Below are 19,290 nucleotides of genomic sequence, written 5' to 3' on the forward strand. Positions count from 1 at the left end.
AGACAAGTGAAAGAATTCACACAATAGATTACTTTTTAGTATGACAGTAAGACAGAAATCATTCCTTCAATAATAGCAATTTATAATCTTCTGCTTAGTCTTGTCAATACTTACCCATTCTGAGACTATTAAATCTAAATTAACGGCCTGGTAGATCCTAATGACTTAAAAAGAGCCACTATGGCCAGTAACAAAGTTTGAGTCCTTACACTGAACAGAAACTGTACACAGTATTGAACATCCTTATTAAAAATCAACAGAGAGAGAGAGAGAGCATGTGGTCTGGCAGGCTGAAGGAACTGGTAACAAGATCCTTAAAGCCTTCTACTTCTAGGACAATTACATATCAACTCCTGTGCAACTGAGTGATGAATGAAAAAATTTGACAGCAGTAGCTCCTACTCAACAGACAAATAATTTTTGTCAGACCTCAGAGCATCAGTCAAATTTGTTGACAGCGGAGAATGTAAGGCTTTGCATGACAGGACAGACTCATCTTTTCAGATCAAGGTGAAGAGATCTCAGTAAGGAAGTAGAATAAAACATTTTTTTTTTTCCTGTAGATAATGCGTTCAGGATATTAGTATCCAGTACTCATACTTTCCGTATTTCTAGCATGAGTATTTGCGACAATAGAACACCCTCAGGTTTTGCTTCAGTCCAATTTCAATGTGTTATGAGAAAAATTAACTCACATCCCACCCTTTCATCCTTTGCCCACTATTCATAACAAATCACATCACTACCCACTGCTTCATATTCCTTTCTGTAAAATCAAACTAGTTTATCCTGCAAAACAGACTACAGCTAGACAACGGAAAGACGTGCATCTAGTGTCCATCTTGTGTCCTGCCTAAGCGAGGCTCACTGGATTCCCACAGGATGCAAGGGAGCGACAAAAATGGGACCACCAGAGAGAAAAGGAATAAACAATAGAATGGAACAAATAAATAAGTATGAGTGGGGGTGGGGTTGGGGAGGAGACACAGACAGACAAAGATCAAATGGAAAGATTAAGTTAAGGGTCACGGGGTGGGGGAACAAACCCACGCAGGACATAAGATGGATGGCCTAGATGGGAACTCTTCTCCATTGATTTTTTTTTTTCCTTTCGTGGGACTGGAGTTGAGGTGGCATTGCCTGATCTGAAGTTCACTATAATCACATAAAAAAATCTCTTTCAGCAACACTGGATCAGTTCCAAAGACAAAAATCTCACTTAGGTGCTGAAACATATGGTATTCAGTACTTCTAATAATTTTCATTACCATTTCTATTCAGCAAAATTATGAAGAATAAGGAGAAGCAGTATGGCAATACTGAAATAGCAGACAAAATCAGAGGACAATAAAGTATTTTAGGAACAGAAATAAGAAGTGTATATATTACAGTATGGAACACTTTGATAAGAATATGAAAATACAGAAAAAAAAAAACCTAAAGTAGCTTGGAAAGTGTACCCATAGACTCTAATGTTGCTTGAGAAACTGCTGAAGAAAATTAGGAGAAAGTCCTCTGTGAGATCTACTTTACAACAAAGACCCACTCTATTTTTCCTCACTGCCAGTTCTGCAAATTCAGTTATGCAGTTCAAGTACTCAACCTAACTCAATTTTCCTTAAAGGCGAAATGACTCAAACTTGGGAATCCCAAAGTAAACCAAGATACCTAGGAAAAGAGCACAAACTGTAACACTCTTGGCATTGTTTTATTGAACTGAACCTAAGAAAAAACCCAAAACACCACCTTCCATAAGACAGAGAGGCTCATCTGAATATCTTCGTGGATATGCTATATAGCAAATATAGAAGTTGTTTCTGATTTCACATGCTGCATAAGAAACGCCAGTCTTAGAAGAGAAGATCATTTATCATCCCAAACAGCATAAGCACAGACTGAACAACTTTTGCCACGAAGAGGTAAGTTTGAAGAAGGAAGACAATCTAATTTCCAACTTTGATTCAATCTATAATATTTTTTTTTTAGACCATGGCCGAGGCCATCCCTCGTAGCAGAAGATTTTCTCCGAAAAGTTCACTATAATTTCACCTACAACCCGTATACAAAAGGTAACACCACTGCATTATCAATGCGACAAATCAGAGTCTCATTCCTCTGAGTTTTGTTTTGTAAGAATAATTCTCATTAAGTCTGTTCTGTGATGTGACTGCTCTTTCAGTCAGCAACACCCTTCCCTCTGTAGTAATTTTGTAGCACTATGAAAGCCAGAAATGAAATTCTCACATTTGAAGCGTGGCTGGGTAACTACAGCTCTGTATTCAAGATGCATAATGTTAGGAGATATTTGAGTCTGCACAGTCCCACTGCAGAACTTGGACAGAGAAATGCATCCATACAGCTCATCTTGAAGGGCAGGAGCCAAAACAAATCCATAAGAATCAGATCTTTAACAAAACTGCAATCTTGCAAGAGTCAAGATCTACTACAAGACCTCATTTATGCTGTTGTCCATCTAGAAAGATTCTAGATTTTTTAGTAATGCTGATAAAGGCAGTAATAATTCTTAATGCCTACCAGGTATGTGACTGGATGACATTTTCCAACAGGAACCAGCTTATGCAGCTTTTAGAAACTCTTCCACTGACCATAAAAATAAAATGCATGTGTCCGCCTCACTGGCCTTGTGGGTAGTCTTTCTCCACGTCCCTCCATGGAGCTTTGCCACGAACACCTCTAAAAGACGCTGCGATGAAATGCAGCTAGAGCACCAGAGCAGCAATCTTGCCTCCACAACTGCTCTTTCTCCTCCTCCAATAAAACACAGGTCATCTCCTCTGCTCCATGACACACATAGCACACCTTGATGTCTTTCTTTGCGTGCATTTTTAAGTCTTCTACTTCTTGCAAACATTCCAAAGTGTAGTTTTAAAAATATTCTACTAAAAGCAGCACTAACGTGCTGCTTCTGTTTTGCTCCTCTATGCCCTGTAAGCAAGCAGGACAGTGAGATACACACTCAGTCTTCAATGTTGCAGATGTAAATGGCAGCCAATACTCTCCTAAGAGTAAGCGCAGGCAAGGCAGATGGGAGGGGAGTGTCCCAGAGGCTCCTGAACCATAACACAGCTGATAAATCCAGCGCCTGATTCAATACCCTGTGATGGAGAAGGCCATCCTTCTCAAATCAAAATCACAGTGTGAACACTCTTAATGGAAAATGATCATTAAAATAAACATTGCATTAAACACAGAAAGTGGGAGGTGATTCACATCCATATGCATCACGGACCTCAGGGAAACCTAAAAATCAAATGTAGTTTCTCTCCTTTACATTGCAAACACAAACTATTAAATCAAACTAAAACAAACGAACAAAAACAATCAGTTCTTCTGAGTCTGGAAACAAATATTCAAGTATTATACAATAGTTTATATTGCTTTGATTAAAAAAGGTCAGAAATAATACATGAAAAAACACATACAAACTATGAGCTACTTTTAAACTTACCTTAGGCTTCCCTTAAGTTTTTTTTTTTTTTCCTGCACATGCATTGTACGTGCACACACAGAGACACAGAAAACATCAGTACACTTTGACAGAAAATTAAGAGAAGGTGAGTGCGAAGGTCTTGTCTAAGGAAGTGTTAGGCTGTCAGCTACCTACTTGCAGACCCCCACCTACAGCACCAAGAAGTCACCCACAACCATGCCGGGTTAGCGAGAGGCTGAAGAGGATCTAGCTAGCGGTGAGCAGAGGCATCGGACAGACCGCGGTCAGGGGTTAGTGTGAGCCCAGGCGCGCTCCCGCTGTGCGGGAGCGAGGGAGGCATGGAAGGGCACTTACTGACACTGCCACAGACTGCCATGCAGTACTCCTCCGAGTCAAAGTTGTTCCGGTTCCCGCCGCAGCCGCCGTAAAAGAAGGGCGCGCACTTTCCTTCGGCCATGTCAAAGTACCAGCGGGAGATCATCGCGCGGCAGGGACCAGTCTCGGCTTGCTCAGAGCACACCTCTAGTCACGGGAGACCCAGAGGAACCACATTTAGCATGTAAATGGTATTGTCTCAGTTTCTTAATTAGGTGCCTCTCAATGTCCATGCACATGAGCAAGGAAGGAGATGCACTAAGGAGATGTTTCAGGGAATGGGAAATCCTTCCCCAGTAAACCACCCTGGAGACAACAAAGGTAAATTTTGAACTGACTCAGACTCATGTCACTAAGTCTCCTTAGCCAGCTTGCACTCTAATGTTTTCAGCTACTTTACCCACACACAGAGAGGTGTTGCCCGGAAACAAGCTCCAGCATGGTGGCAACGGTACAAGTGTGAAGTTTCATCTGCTTCCAGGCCAGAGGGGTATAACCACTGGCTGTCCACAGGGTCTGCCAGGAGCCCCAGGCAGACCCCAGCTCAAGCAGCCCACTTGGTACCTATCTGGAAGGTGAACATCTGAAAGCAGGAGGAGACACATTTTTTTCTTGGTTTTTTTTTTTTTAAGCTATACACCCTCTCCCTGCCCAAACTGAAGTGGTTTCCTAGCTTATACAAAAGAAAAAGTAAAACCAAAATATTTATTATATTATAGAGTTATAGATAAAAATAAATTATCTTCAGAAACGTATTTATATATAGTCACTGCCGAAGAAACTCCCTTTTGCAAGCGACCTGGCATGGGATTTTTAATTCATAGTCTAAGGGCTCACATATATAAAATTACTGCCATAGCTTTAACCCATCCATGGGAGGAAATGTCATCCTCAGTTAATATATACAGGAAAAAAACCAAAATGGTTTGTGTTTGTGTTCCCTGTGAGCTGCCACAGTCTCTGCCTACATCCTGCAACACATGAAAACCTGAGGGAAGAACCAAACCATACAAATTAAAAGAAGAGAAAGCAAATTCTGCCTGCAATTTGGAATTCAGCCAATTACACATGTAAACGTATAGCCCTTTACCAATAATGTTCCAAACAGACAAAACCAGTTTTATCTTTCAACGTGCTGCATAAGTAATTTCAAATCTACATAATGTTAAGCACCAATACGTCCCTCATTTGCTTTCATCCCACGCACTGCATCGGCAGACAAACTGCTATGTTCAACTACAGACTTCTAAATTATCTGCATATATTTGAATTTTGTGGAAGGCAGATCCCTAACAGTTGCAAGGTATGAAAAAATATCAGTGCATGAGCACTGAAAATCCCCCACAGGCTCATCACCTCTCAGATGTTGGCTACAAAGGATCCCACTTTTCAGAGTCTGTCCATCACTTCACTCTCCCCAGGAGCACTGCTATTTACAAACAGATTTTATGATTTTATGTCCAATTGCCATTGGTAGTCAGCGTATACCTACATTTCCTCTAAATGCATAATTTTACATGTGTTTAACATATTCACATAACATATCTATAAATAACATCAAGAATCAATTTTAGGGACCATACATTTGGTCTAAGAGAAACAGATCCGAGTGTATGCAGCCACCAAATATGTGCTACAATTCGCATGTCACAATTCTGTACCAGGCAATTTGGGGGAAAAGAATAGCAGGGGGTGAAAGAATACTAGTTTTTTACTTTAAGAGAAAACAAAATAAGTACATTTAATTGTACAACACATTAATTACCATTAATGGTATACTACCATATGATTAATTATAGAACACATTCAGTATACAACTGTTTCTTCTGATTTATTTTAAAATCAAATCCAGTCCCGCCATCCAATTATACAGTCAAATCTTCACACAAAGCTAACTTTGCACAGCCTTGGAAGAGCTGCCACACGTCAATTAAAAATGAAAAGTGACTCTTGACATTAAAGAGACAGGTATAATCAAGAGAATTTTTGCTGACAGGAAACGTCATTTCAAGAAATACAAAGGTCTCAACAACTCAGTGCTTCTTAATGTTGACTATGGGTTGACTTCTACCCACACAGTAAGCGCCTTCTATGTTTCCCTCAAAATACTAGTTCAGCTATAAAGTCTGATTTATTAATTTTGCACTGATAAGTGTTATCAGGATGGGAACGATTCACAGATTTAATCTGAAATTTGCTGTAAGTATCTCTTTCTCAGAAATAGCAGCAGGGATATTTTTTGCATGTGCAAAATCAAAGCTAATTGCCCGTCAAATAACTGATGCCAGTGATAATAAGGAATTGGCTCTTTGGAAACTAGTCATTTATACACATGAAGATTCAGGAAACTACAGGGTAATACATTAAGAGCAGCAAGTGGGAAGCACTGCTGCTCAGTGTTGTGGCCAGGGACCTGCCTCCTGCCTGGCCTGTCATCTCCCATCAGGTTGGTGGTGACAGTGCAGGGACATCCTTCCCTCCAGTCTGCACAGCCAACAGTACTGCTGTTGCCAAGACCTGAAAGATTTCATCACAGGGAGAAATAGCCTACTGTGCAAACAGTTTATGACCTAAATGAAGATTAAACAAGAGTGGGAAAAAAGCTCTAGGTTACTGTTTCACGATTGCTCTGTTTTAGAGGACTGTGTTGCTGGTCCAGTTTAGGACACTTCTTGCTGCTGCCATCCCTTTCCCAGTGTCACCACCACCATCCACCACTGCCTGTTCTCTGTGGAGGGCTCGGAGTACCATTCCTTCACTCCTGCTTTGGGGCAAAGGTACATTTTTAAACCAGTTTCAATGCCTGGAAAACGGTCCCATCGCTCCTGTTGGTAAGCCAGCTGCTCCTCACATCCCCATCACTTGCCCTTACAGAAAAAAGCCATTGCATTTGATTCTCAGCTGTACCACCTCATCTGAGAACAAATGGAAATGAAGTGCAGAGATGGGAAATTCAACAAATTTTCTTGGGCTATTAATCCAAATACCATTTCCCCTTCTGCTACTACTGAGCATAGCAATCAATGCCTATGATGGACGAGCTACGGTATTTTCACAGATATTAGCAGCAAGCAGGCAGCATACACTGCTAAATGATTCATCAAAAAATTAAAAGCTGTCCTTGCTACATATATTAATCTTGTTGCTGAAAACTGATTAAAATATGAGTTACTTTTTGCCACTGTGTAATTCAATTTTACTTGATACCACAAATAATTTGTATCTAGTACAGCAACAGTCACCAGTTGTGCTTTGTTTAAGGAACTTGCTCACTCTCCCCCTTCCAAAGATGCATTTTTTTTCCTTTGGCTCCATGAAACTGCATAAAATTAAAGAGGCCAAGCCTTTGCAACAACCCATGTTCATAAATGGTCTAAATTCTGTTTTCAGGTACTTAAGAGTTTTCAAACCATCCTTCTTCAACAGTAAAATTCCTCTCATCTTCTCTATGCCCTAAACCAAAGATCACCTTCCCCTTCTCTGAAACACATACGGCACATTATTTTTGAGATAATCAGGGACGTATAATTCAACTTTCCTCATTCCAAGCTTCTCATACTTATTCCAGTCTCTTGATGCAAAAAAAAAAAAAACAAACAAACCCACCCTTTCTGATTTGCTTTTAAATTAATAGTTAAAGTGATATACTGAAAATGAATCAGTCACACTAAACATCAGCACTGACTGTGCTGTTTTGTCTTTTAAAAGCACAGGCTTCAGCACCCTAGGAAATACACAGTCTTCAGGTGTGAGGACATTGATGTATAGTGGCTTTATATAAAAGTACTTCCGTAAACAGTCATTTACCAAAATGCTGTAAGTAGAGCTAATTAGAACTTACATGCAAATATTTTACATACTTCCGATGACCAGTTTTTACAGAGGGAAATATAAAATATGGTTCTGAATACCATTTTAAAATTTATTACCATATAAATGGTAAAAAAAACTATTTTAAATCAAAGTTAAATTACAATTCCTTAATTTCAAAATCTGAACTCTGTGCTTTTTTTTCCATCTGGGACTGACACTTACTCTGTGAACATCAACATTTTAAATTGAGGAATCTGAAACAAAATTTAAACTTCTAATGATGGAAAAAGAAATTAAAGCTACATTTACATACTTCTAGAACTGTAAACGTCAAGGTTACTTATGTTTCTTCAAGATTTGAATTTACATGACCATGAGAACTAACCTAATTTAAATATTGGCACAGTCAGTCCCAAATCTTAAACCAGAAATAAAATTTGAAGAGATTTAAGAAAACAGGAAAAACAAGAGGAGTTAAACTACCAACTCTGACCGGTCTTGGAGGCTGGGTTCTACGTTCAGTTTATATCTCTGAAAAACCTGTCTACCTTGCTGCTACAGTAGAAAGATACCATCACGCTGGCTTGTACGCATTACAAGTTCTTTAAACTAGTCACAGTAATGGAAAACTTGACTCTTTCCATACTGCCAGCCCTTCAGGTCTGAAGTTGATATTGTCAAGTACAAACAAGTAAATCATACCGGTGGTATGAACCAACTCACTAGCACTGGCATGTGTTTGCTCTGCCTATGTTGCTGTCAGTTCAAACTGTGCATCATAATCACGTGAGATCCAAAAAAAAAATCTTAAACCAGGACCTAAAACACTTCACTGTTTAAGTATATGAGATCACAATGGTATATTTTATCATTCATATTTCACTAAAGAACAGAGTAATCAATTAATGCAAGAGACGCCAAAGGAATAAACCTCTGAAATACATAAAATGAGGTATGTGCTCTACCTTATGATGTGCTAGTATATAAAACATAATATTACAACCAGAGCAATTTTGGCTTCCATGTCTTCAGGAACTGAGAGCTACAGTTTGAGGATATTAATACACATGTATCTATATTAGTCTCTATTTTTTAATAGCGGAGAAGAATTAGACAAAAATATATGTGCTCTGTTTTTCTTTTAGTTATACTGTCCATGTTCCAAAAAGGCATGATACTGCTTTGCTCAATGAATTAATCAAAAGGGAATATTTAAAGATAATTTCATTGAAACAAAACTTCCTCATTCTGAATATCTGGTTAGAAGAGGCAGCCAAATTTTAGTTTGAGTATTCAAAGAAAAAAGCTAATTTCAGAAGAAGTTTTTGGAATTAGAAGACAGCTGTGAAGCTGGCACATTCTCTAGGAATAAACTTGGTGCACAATCTACACAATTGCTAAAATACTTTCTACAGAGAAAGTTAAAAGAAAAAAAGCAAAATGATGACTTCTAAATGCAATAATGAAGAACAGCTCTTCTAAAACTGTTAAATACCGTAAAATTTTAATTTCCATCCTGTGCAATTAAGATTGAATTTTTCTCTCTAATGTTTATTCTTAAGATACTGGAGGGGGATATTTGGAATACAAAAAAGGAAATTCAATTGTATACAGGCTAGAATACAAAGCCTTACAATTCTGAAGTGGAATAAATATGTGAAAATACATTTTTCTATTTACTTGCACACAACACAATGACATTTTGAACCAAGGTGTCATACAGTTACCGCTGACGGCCAGAAACCGAACAAAAAATCCAGCTTGATTTTAAATGTAGATGAGTAAAGTTTCATGAATTTCTGTGTATTTTAGAAAAGGTATCACTTCCACATAATACCATGATCATGCTAACACGGCAAGATAGTGAATATGAGGATTAGCCCAAAAGTTAATTCCAGTCTTTTTACACAGCAAAATAAAATATTCAACTAATTATTGTTTCAATACACTAAAACGACATTTTCTCTTGGGAAACAGATTCCTGGGTGATCTCTTCCGGCAGGATATATTTCAAATAAAACCACTCTCCACCTTCCAACCTTATGTAAAAGAACACTATTATTGTGTTTAGTATTTCAATACATTTGTCCTTGACCCAAAATAGTAATAATATATTGCTTTTCCATCAACAAGATTCCTAGATCATAAAAAGATTTCTTCCAATTGCAACATATCTTGAAGTATTAGATTACGGTGGAACAGCTGTCCTTTATATTATTATGTCTAATTAAAAGCTATCAGTTATTTATTGGATAAGGAGTTGGCTGGATGGCCGCACTCAGAGAGTGGTGGTCAACGGCTCAATGTCCAAGTGGAGACCGGTCACCAGTGGCGTCCCTCAGGGGTCCGTGTTGGGCCCGGCCCTGTTCAACATCTTTGTCGGCGACATGGACAGTGGGATAGAGTGCACCCTCAGCAAGTTCGCCGATGACACCAAGCTGTGTGGTGCCGTCGACTCGCTGGAAGGGAGAGATGCCATCCAGAGGGACCTTGACAGGCTGGAGAGGTGGGCCTGTGCCAACCTCATGAAGTTCAACCAGGCCAAGTGCAAGGTCCTGCATCTGGGTCGTGGCAATCCCAAGCACAAATACAGGCTGGGTGGAGAATGGATCGAGAGCAGCCCTGAGGAGAAAGACCTGGGAGTGTTGGTAGACGAGAGGTTCAACATGAGTGGGCAATGCGCCCTTGCAGCCCAGAAGGCCAACCGCATCCTGGGCTGCATCAAGAGGAGCGTGGCCAGCAGGTCGAGGGAGGTGATTCTCCCCCTCTACTCTGCCCTGGTGAGACCCCACCTGGAGTACTGCGTCCAGTTCTGGAGTCCCCAACACAAGAAAGACATGGACCAGTTGGAAAGGGTCCAGAGGAGGGCCACAAAGATGATCAGAGGGCTGGAGCACCTCTCTTATGAGGACAGGCTGAGAGAGTTGGGGCTGTTCAGCCTGGAGAAGAGGAGGCTCCGGGGAGACCTGATAGCGGTCTTCCAATACCTCAAGGGGGCCTACAGGAAAGATGGGGAGAAGCTGTTCAGTAGGGCCTGTTGTGATAGAACAAGGGGTAATGGGTTTAAATTAGAAGGAGGTAGGTTTAGATTAGATATGAGAAAAAAATTTTTTACAATGAGAGTTGTAGAGCACTGGAACAGGTTGCCCAGAGAGGTGGTGGATGCCCCATCCCTGGAATCATTCAAGGCCAGGCTGGATGGGGCTCTGAGCAACCGGATCTAGTCAGGGATGTCCCTGCTTCTTGCAGGGGGGTTGGACTAGATGACCGTTGAAGGTCCCTTCCAACTCTAACTATTCTATGATTCTATGATTCTATGATTTTAACACAAATCCATTAGGTTAATTTTATCAGCTCTTGTTCATATGTTAGAGTAGATTACCATTCTTAATGAAGATCTCGTAACAAAAGCCAGTAGAGTTATCATAATGTGTACTATTCATATAGCAACCTATCAATGTTTTCTTAATATGGAATACAATCACACATTATCACTTTCCAACTAAAGCATACCGCATAGTCTTGAAAGAAATGAAGGAGAATAAAGAACAACTACTTTAAAAGAAGGATAATCTTTCAAAGTAAGTGAGGTAAAACTATGGAGGGTGAAAAAAAAAAAAGCCAAATCAATCTAGGATACACTACTAACACTATCCCCAAATTTACAGCTGATAAGTCTAGCAATTGAGGTTAACCTCCCTTGCCTTAGAATAGACTATAGCTGTCACTGAATGGATTTAAAGTCTTTTACACATAAAAATCCTCACAAAAAAAAAAAACCCTTGCTAGATCAATAAAGCTAAGAGCTACCATACAAACATCAGGCTATTTTTCTCTTGCTAGGAAATCAGCATACATATGGTCTCTTTATTGCAACTCCAGATTGTAAACACAGTTAAAATGTCACATCAAGCAGCACTGCTTAAATTCTTTCCTAACTGTTTAAAGAAATCCAGTTGAACTAGAGAAAGTAAAACCAATTGTTAAAGGGCAACATTATATGCTAGATGAGGCAGGTCAAGCTTATGCTGCTGAACCCTCTGCACCTGCTGACAGGTACGTGAAGAAGCTGCCAAGTGCTTTCTGCCAGGCTGCTGCGCTGACCCCGCTTACTCTCCTTTAAATGAGACCTGATTGACTCCTATGTTGACAGGAAGCACTAAGCTGAAATTGCTTATTCTTTGTTGTACACCAAGAGAGACCGATTTTTCTTGTCACCTACTGTGCTGAAGGAGAGCAGAAATGAAATCACAAACAATTGCGCATGATGGGGGAGCAGCACTCCTGCTCGCTTCAGTCACGCGCTGGAAGGATCACCTGGAGCCTGGATGCCTCAGGAGCAGCTCTGCAATGCCTGAGATGCTGTGACAATAGCAGTAGAAATCAAACTGCTCAAATCCTAACCAGCAGAGAGTCACCTCCTTTGCTCCATATAGAGACAAAAGTCAAGAACCACCATTTTCCTGCAGGGCTTCAAAAACGAGTCACACTTTTTTCAGCACAAATTCAGTGATAATATCTCCCAGTGACCAAAGGTGAAAAATATTTACCTGACATTAATTTCACTCTTTGGATCCCTGCAACTTCAGACCCACAATCAGTTCGATTTAACATCCAGATTCCAGTAAGAGCATATCTGAAAGTTTAAACTGGGGTTGCTGCTGTACTCTCTATGAACTGAGAGTAGAGACGGTCCTTCACAAAAGGCAGGAAAGTGAATACTGGCAAGTGTCGTGCTAGGAAAAACTGATTCACATTTTTGAATAAACACTACAGCTTATAAAAATATGGTTGCTGCAAAAACAGAATTAAAAGACTGCCCTCCTGCCAACGACCTCTGCCATTCTCTAGGCAACACTAACGTCCTTTTCACCGGAAATAATTTTGCAAGTAGTTCTGCTATTGCTATTTTGATCATGATTCATTAAAATATGCATAGAAATAAAATTGCCTGACAAATTTATTCTACAATAGCTCAAGTATCTTTGAAGTATAGCATTAGATTTATGCTTTTCAATTATTTATGGCTGACAGCAATCACTCCATTGATTTGGGGGAGAAAGAGCTCAGTACCAGCCCACAATTAGATCCTGATTTATGGTATTAGGACAGTTGCTCTTTGTTGATTTCACATATGAAAAGCAACTCCTCAAATTGGACAAACCCACTCTCTGTGCTCTTTAATGCTAATGACATAATATTAGTTACAATTTCATAAAGCATACATGATAAAACTGGCTGTAAAGTGTCTGTGAAGACATCCTAGGATATGTTTTATGAACTGCACTGACTAAGGCTTGGGAAAGGTAGCCTGAGCAGAGCTCACGTCCATGAGAACAAAGGTCTGACACTTAACTCCATCTGGAAAGGCTTTCAAGGTGTCTCCATAGGATGGACCACTTAATACATATGTTGTCTACAAGGTGCCCCTGCCTCTTTCATTTGCACTGACAGCAACAAACTCTTCTGTTTGCAACAGCAAGACAACAGCAGATGCCCAGCACAGAAATTCCTACTTCTGCTGGCTGCATCAGGAGGACAGAGGCCCTGTAGGAAGCATTCTCTCAAGTGCAGCAAGGGAAGCAAAAGCAAGGGCCAACACCAAGTTATTTGGACACTTCTTACTTACACTTGGACACCTCACTTACAGGAAGCATTTTGTAAAGTGCAACTCTGTCACACACCAGTTACAAACACTCCCGGATAGCCCGGGCATCCTCTGTGCCCCACGACAGCTAGAGGTCAAAAAGCCCAAAGGCTGCGGCAGAACTGTGCTGAAAATTGCACTGGTAAACAGATTGCCCTCACCTCACTTGCAACAACACATATTTCACTCACAGTCACCCCAGGGCAGGGAAATTTTAGACTTGGGAAAAACAGGACAATAACATTTCATTATTAGCTAGCAAGTGTATAGATTTCTAAAAGATTTTTAAAAGGTGGCTTCAATAGTTCACCTTGTCTCTTTTGTACTTTACATTCATATTATTGCATACTACTTTCCTGAAGGCTAAACATCTTAACCTCTTTGAAATGTCAACCTCAGAAAAGAAATGCATTCTACCTAATTTGTCCTCATTTCCACTCATCCAAAATCCCATTAAAGTCAAGTGTACTACTTTTTTTTCCCCCCTCTCTCAATGTTAATTTACCAGCGAGAACAGGGCGTTTTATCCCCGGGTGGTGAAAGCTCACATATGGAAATATATTTAACTGGTTTAAAGATTTAAACATAACCACCTCCCGCCCCCTCCTCATTGAAATGGCTCTCCAATAACTGTGCAAAACACTCAACGCAGTTATATAAGACAGAAATGCACAAGACTGTGTTGCCAGCCTTACAAAGGAACATTTGCAAGTGATTTCAGCGAAGCATTAGTGCTTTTGATTAGCGAGCTTATCTGCACACAGACCAAACAGAAAAACATAAATTAAGTAACTCAGCTTTTTCCAAAGCATCCCTTGGGTACCCTACTATCCCTAGCACGTGCAATGAGTTGTAGCCAGCAGCCCTCTGGCTCCACACTTGCTCTGCCAAACATAGGCAACACAGTTCAAGAGAAGAGGATGCTGCTACATGCAAAATGGGGGACTCCACTGGCACTTCAGTCCCAAGCACCCCCAGAGGCAGGGGGTGGGAAAGCAAGGGGAGAAGAAAGGAGCCAGGCCAGATGTTTTTTTGCCTTGTTTCATGACTGCCCCAACCACTACCATTTTTCCTCTGCCTCCTGCACGTCCCAGCATGTTTCTTTTCAATTGTAGCCTTTAATCTCATTTTCTGCCATCATCTCCAGCACTTACTGGTAAAGATGTAAGCATTACAGAACAACTGTCATCTATCTTACCAAGACTTACATCATATTGAATTGTACTTATTAAAACAGAAATGTAAGGATAATTCATTCAAATACGTATCATAGGAGAAATGTGGCATTTAAAAATACTAGGTTGCTATGTTGTCCATGGACCAGGGTAAAAGTCAAAGTTTAAAATGCAGTTATGTTAATAACTACAAAATATCATGAAAAACAAACTTAAGAAATTAAGAATTCTCTCTCACTCTGTTTTCTTTTTTGGGCAATGCATTCCTATTTCCTCCTCCCTCTCCCCAGCACTACTCATTAGTTAGGTTCACTTTTCTGCATAGTTATTTCTAAATTCACCTGATTTTACTGAATTACTAGTTCATGGAGAAATATTAGAAACAGGTATCTAACAGAAATCACATAAAATTACTGATCACTGCTGTTAATATAAGATGCAAACAGTTAGTGCTACCTCCTGCTTTGAATTGGCACTCCCTACCCTTCTGCAACACGTGCACATGATAACCCACACAAATACTTTTACTGTGTTATTTGCTACATATGGCAGTCAAATTTTATTTCATGTTACTTTAAAATAAAATGAACCCTTCTGCTTCGATCCACATCACACACAACCAATCACACTTCATAGACAGACATCTCCAAAAAATATTTGTAATGGGAAAGGGAAAGGGGAGGGGACTCAACGTGCAAATTACAGATGCCAAGACATAAAAATGCTGCAACTTAGGATATTTTGCTGTTTGGAACATTTTTTGTTGTAAAGGGCAAACATGCAAAGCAGCAGGATGAGTTTTCCAGTCCCAATCTAAGTGCCCATGATTTACCTCTGACAACTTCTTCCACAGACTCTGTAGTTGTGGTGGTAGTGGTCGCAATACTGGTAGTTCTTTCAGTTGCCTCCTCATATTCTTCCTCTGTCTCTTCTTCAATTTCATCACCATCATCATCATCGTCATCAGCATCTTCATCTTCCACAACAGTTAGCTCTTCGTCTTCCTCTGTTTGTTCTTCTACTACCTTATCATCGCTAAATGAAGGAAATAATAATGATGTGTCAGCAACAAAATTATTTCAAGATAACAAAAGAGAACATTTTATTCAGGAACTCTGTAAGGACAAGAAGTTACTTGTTTCTCCACCTTCCTTCCTCCCCTTTAAATAAAAAAGAAAGCATCAGGGACTCTGGAATGTCCCAATGAGTAAGAAAGCAGAAATGCTAAAAAAAAAAAAAAAAAACAACCCAAAAAAGTCAACATTAGCAATGCAGTGAGAAAACTAGCAAGATGCCAGACTGGAGCTCCTCCTTTTGCACAGGGATGGAAAAAGAATCCCCATCAGCAATATCATATTTTGACAGCTGAATAACACTCCAAACATGCTTGCTCCACGCTACTGTCAACAAATCAATTTTTATTTTGAAAGATGCTCAGATTAGCTCAAAATGCACTCAGTTGATAAGCACACGGAAACAAGAGAGTTCCTCAGTACTTTCTCACCCAGGAGACACCTTATCCAGAGGCTTGCTGTGGACTACCTGGCATGCCTTTCACAGAGAACTACCAAGTGTTGAACTGACCTGGAACTGTCTCCACTGATTTCAGAGTTTTTTGTTCTGTTGTTAAGTGTTGTGCGAATGGAAAAGCCACTTCTACAGGAATTGTGCACAGAGCTGTCTGATTTCACAAAGGACAGGACAGAGACAGTTGACACATGATGTGCAACTCATCCTTAGCTGACCATTGACAGTTTTTGTCTTTGAGGTTTTATCTCCAGCACAGCAAGCTCAACTCAAGTGCTCTGCCCTACCAGCACTGCTGTGCAGTTAGGTTGATGCATAAGGCCTCCATAAAAGACCCGTGGTACCAACATGTATTAACATGGCAACACATTCACCCACATGCTCACAAAGAAACCCCAAACTACTGGGCTAAGTATTGTCATCCATCACAGTGCTTTAAATTCATATAGCTGTCTAAAATCCTCGGGATTTTAATCAGTCTTGGAAATACTGAAGTTGATTATCAAATGCATTTGGTGGCCTAATACATCAAGAATTTTCTGGGATCACTCTTCATTTTCAATGATACAGACAACAGGCCAAAAAACGTATGCACGGCTACTGCTACCGTTGCTTTTGAAGTGCTTCCTAACTCAGTGCCCAGCTGTGGCAAGGTTTCAGGTTTGTTAATCTGATCTTCTACTTGAAATTCACTACTAATGAATAAATGATCTTTAAATATTAAAATATGCAGTGACTTTTTGTCACCTTCATACACAAGTGGTTTTGCAACTTTTTCATAGCATTGCATATGCTTGAATAGCCTTTTAGGTGAAGTTAATAACTCCTCTCCTTCACTCCATTTTGGAGACCAAGCCTGCAATATTTCATTTTATGATATGTTGCCTCCTACAACTTTGAAAGTGAACTCAAAGTAAAAAGGAGGACAGTACAATTTTTCTTAATAGGTTATTAAGAAGTAGTTAATAAACAGATAAAATTTTTGTACGTCACAAGTCTACTAGAAGAAAGTTAAGTCTCTATACACACAAGAATTAAGCCCCTGTTCCGTACTCCCCAAAATATTTGGCCTCCAGAAAGGAGGCCTCCAGAAAGGAGACTTAAAGTAATAGTGGAGCTTTTCACTGGGGGAAGCCCAAGTATGTTACACAAATGGATGTGGTAAAGGCGACCATGGAGAAGACTCTGTGTAAGGGATAGCCTGTTTCCATTTGCATGGGAGAAAGGCTGGAAAAGGGGAACAAAACCACTGGGGAGTTATCTTAATTTTATTTTATTTCTAAGAACTGGCTTAGAAATTTCACCATCTTCAATGTATGGATTTCCTCTGGAAGTTTAATTCCAGTATGGCTGAAATTTCCAACTTAGCTTTTAGCAACTCCCTTCTGAACAATGTATTTCTTCCACTTTTTTTTTTTTTTCTTATCAAGTATTTCATCTTCATCTGCAAGAGTGAGGCGGATTTGTAAAGCCCAGTTTCTGATCTTCAGGCTGAGGGCCTTCTAGTCATGGCTAGCTACAGACATTTAAACTAGGTATGTCGAGTATAAAGCATCCAGATTTTGATCAAGAGCATCAGACACCATATGCCTTTCAACATTAAAGAAAGCTGCTCTCCCTCTTTCTCTCACCTAAGCTACAAACACAGCACACTTTAAAAAAAAAACCAACAATTATTTTTCCTCTTCCTTTCACATGAATGATCACTCTTCAGATACTGGCAAGCTCATAAAGTTACAAAAGGGCAACAAAAAAACAACCTAATGAAACAAACGAAGGAAAGTAAATTAGTAACATCGAAAGCCACTCCAAAAATAATTTGTATGTGTGCATCCAATATCTGTTTGTTTTTAGCTACAAAAAAGCAATCAACTCAGCTATTTCAGTCCACAGCATTTTGCTAGGAAATTCTCAGCATTAAGGCCAGGCTTTTTTCTTTCCTTTGCCTTTTATTTATTTATTTTTTTTTTTAAGGGGGTGTGATGGTGAAGTGGGCAGGATGAAAGATGACAATCCTCTGTGTGCACTGTTTGGCTGCGCCTGCCATTACAGTGGGCCCTGGTTTCCTCTCCAGCAACTTCCCAGAAGTAAATGCTTAAAGGGTAACCCCCACCTGTGTCCCCTTTATGACTTGCTGCTTGCTGAAGACCTAGATATCTGAGAACCTAAAAAAAGTCTGGAGTGATGGAAGACTCTGACTGTTTATGGGATCAGGCTCCTGAAAGTATTTTAAAAAGCTTGCACAAAAATAAATATTCTTTCCATTTTAATCACTCCTCGAAAAATCATTTCTGCTAGCAATATATTCTGCAAGACTCACTCTCAAAGGTAGTATTTCACAGGATAATATTTTATTGCAAGTTTAAAGAAAAAGGAACAATGAAAACAGAAGTGGTTTTGCCTTAGATTTAGATACCTCAATGGAAATGAAAGCCTTGCTATATACTTACAGAACTAAGATGCCCAAAATTGGGCTTTAGAAGGTCATTTCCCTATCCAACAGGTTTTAAAAACTCTCATTGTACAGAAGTGTGAGGCTATCTCAGGTTCTAAAGAAGCACCCCAGGCCTTCTCTAGAAGTATTTTCCCAGCTGTCTGTTTTATTTTATTTTTATTTATACAAAGATAAGCTAGTCTCTTCCCCTATTAGCACTGCCTTCCAAAGAGAAGGGGGTGGTGAGACGAAGTGCTTTACACTCTCTCAAGAAGTTTCTTGAATGAAGCCAAATCCCAGAAACTAACTGGACTGACATTATTCTGATGGTTTAACCATGCTCAGCTGTACCGCACAGTGTATCAGACCAAACAGCGCGAATACACAACAGTCAGGGACACAACCTAGCAAAGCCTGACAGTAACAGCTTCACATTAGATATCAACGTTACCAAGTCACACACTCCTAAGAGTCAACGAGAGTACTCACGCTCAGCAGTGCAAACAGAAGACGACCACATCTTCTCAAGAGTCTTGGGAGTTGTATTTAATATACGTAGCAGGTGTGCTTACTTCCTGGTATTATTACACTTTACCTTCTTTGGTAAACAGGTACAACTTAAGTCTTGTTTCTCCTGGAACCATGATACCTTGACAGCTTTTTCTGTATATTCCCTTGATAACATCCCAGTCAGGGTTTTATTAGCACCACAGACTCCAACGTCTCATTTACAAGAAATTGTTGACGTTTCGCCTTAGCTTAGTGGTGCTGGTGACAGGATTTTTCAAAGGCTGATCAAAAAAAATTACTTGATACACTGTCAAGTTCACAGATCTGTAAAGCCATATTATCATCATCTGAATTTAAC

General features: G+C 39.7%; 1 protein-coding gene across 2 annotated transcripts in view; it reads right to left on the reverse strand.

Moving 5' to 3' along the window:
• APP (amyloid beta precursor protein) overlaps positions 1-19,290 on the reverse strand; it is a 225,569-nt gene that overhangs the window by 85,610 nt on the left and 120,669 nt on the right. The window contains exons 6-7 of one of the 2 annotated variants that reach the window (XM_086764178.1): positions 15,294-15,496; positions 3,806-3,973 (exon numbers count right to left, since the gene is read on the reverse strand). In XM_086764178.1, the coding sequence (XP_086620304.1) occupies positions 3,806-3,973; positions 15,294-15,496 (371 nt within the window). The remainder of the gene's footprint in view (positions 1-3,805; positions 3,974-15,293; positions 15,497-19,290) is intronic. The other variant, XM_086764185.1, reaches the window with a different exon arrangement.

The sequence above is a fragment of the Chlamydotis macqueenii genome, chromosome 1, assembly GCF_036417535.1.
Source record: "Chlamydotis macqueenii isolate bChlMac1 chromosome 1, bChlMac1.mat, whole genome shotgun sequence".
NCBI classification, from domain to species: Eukaryota; Metazoa; Chordata; class Aves; order Otidiformes; family Otididae; genus Chlamydotis; species Chlamydotis macqueenii.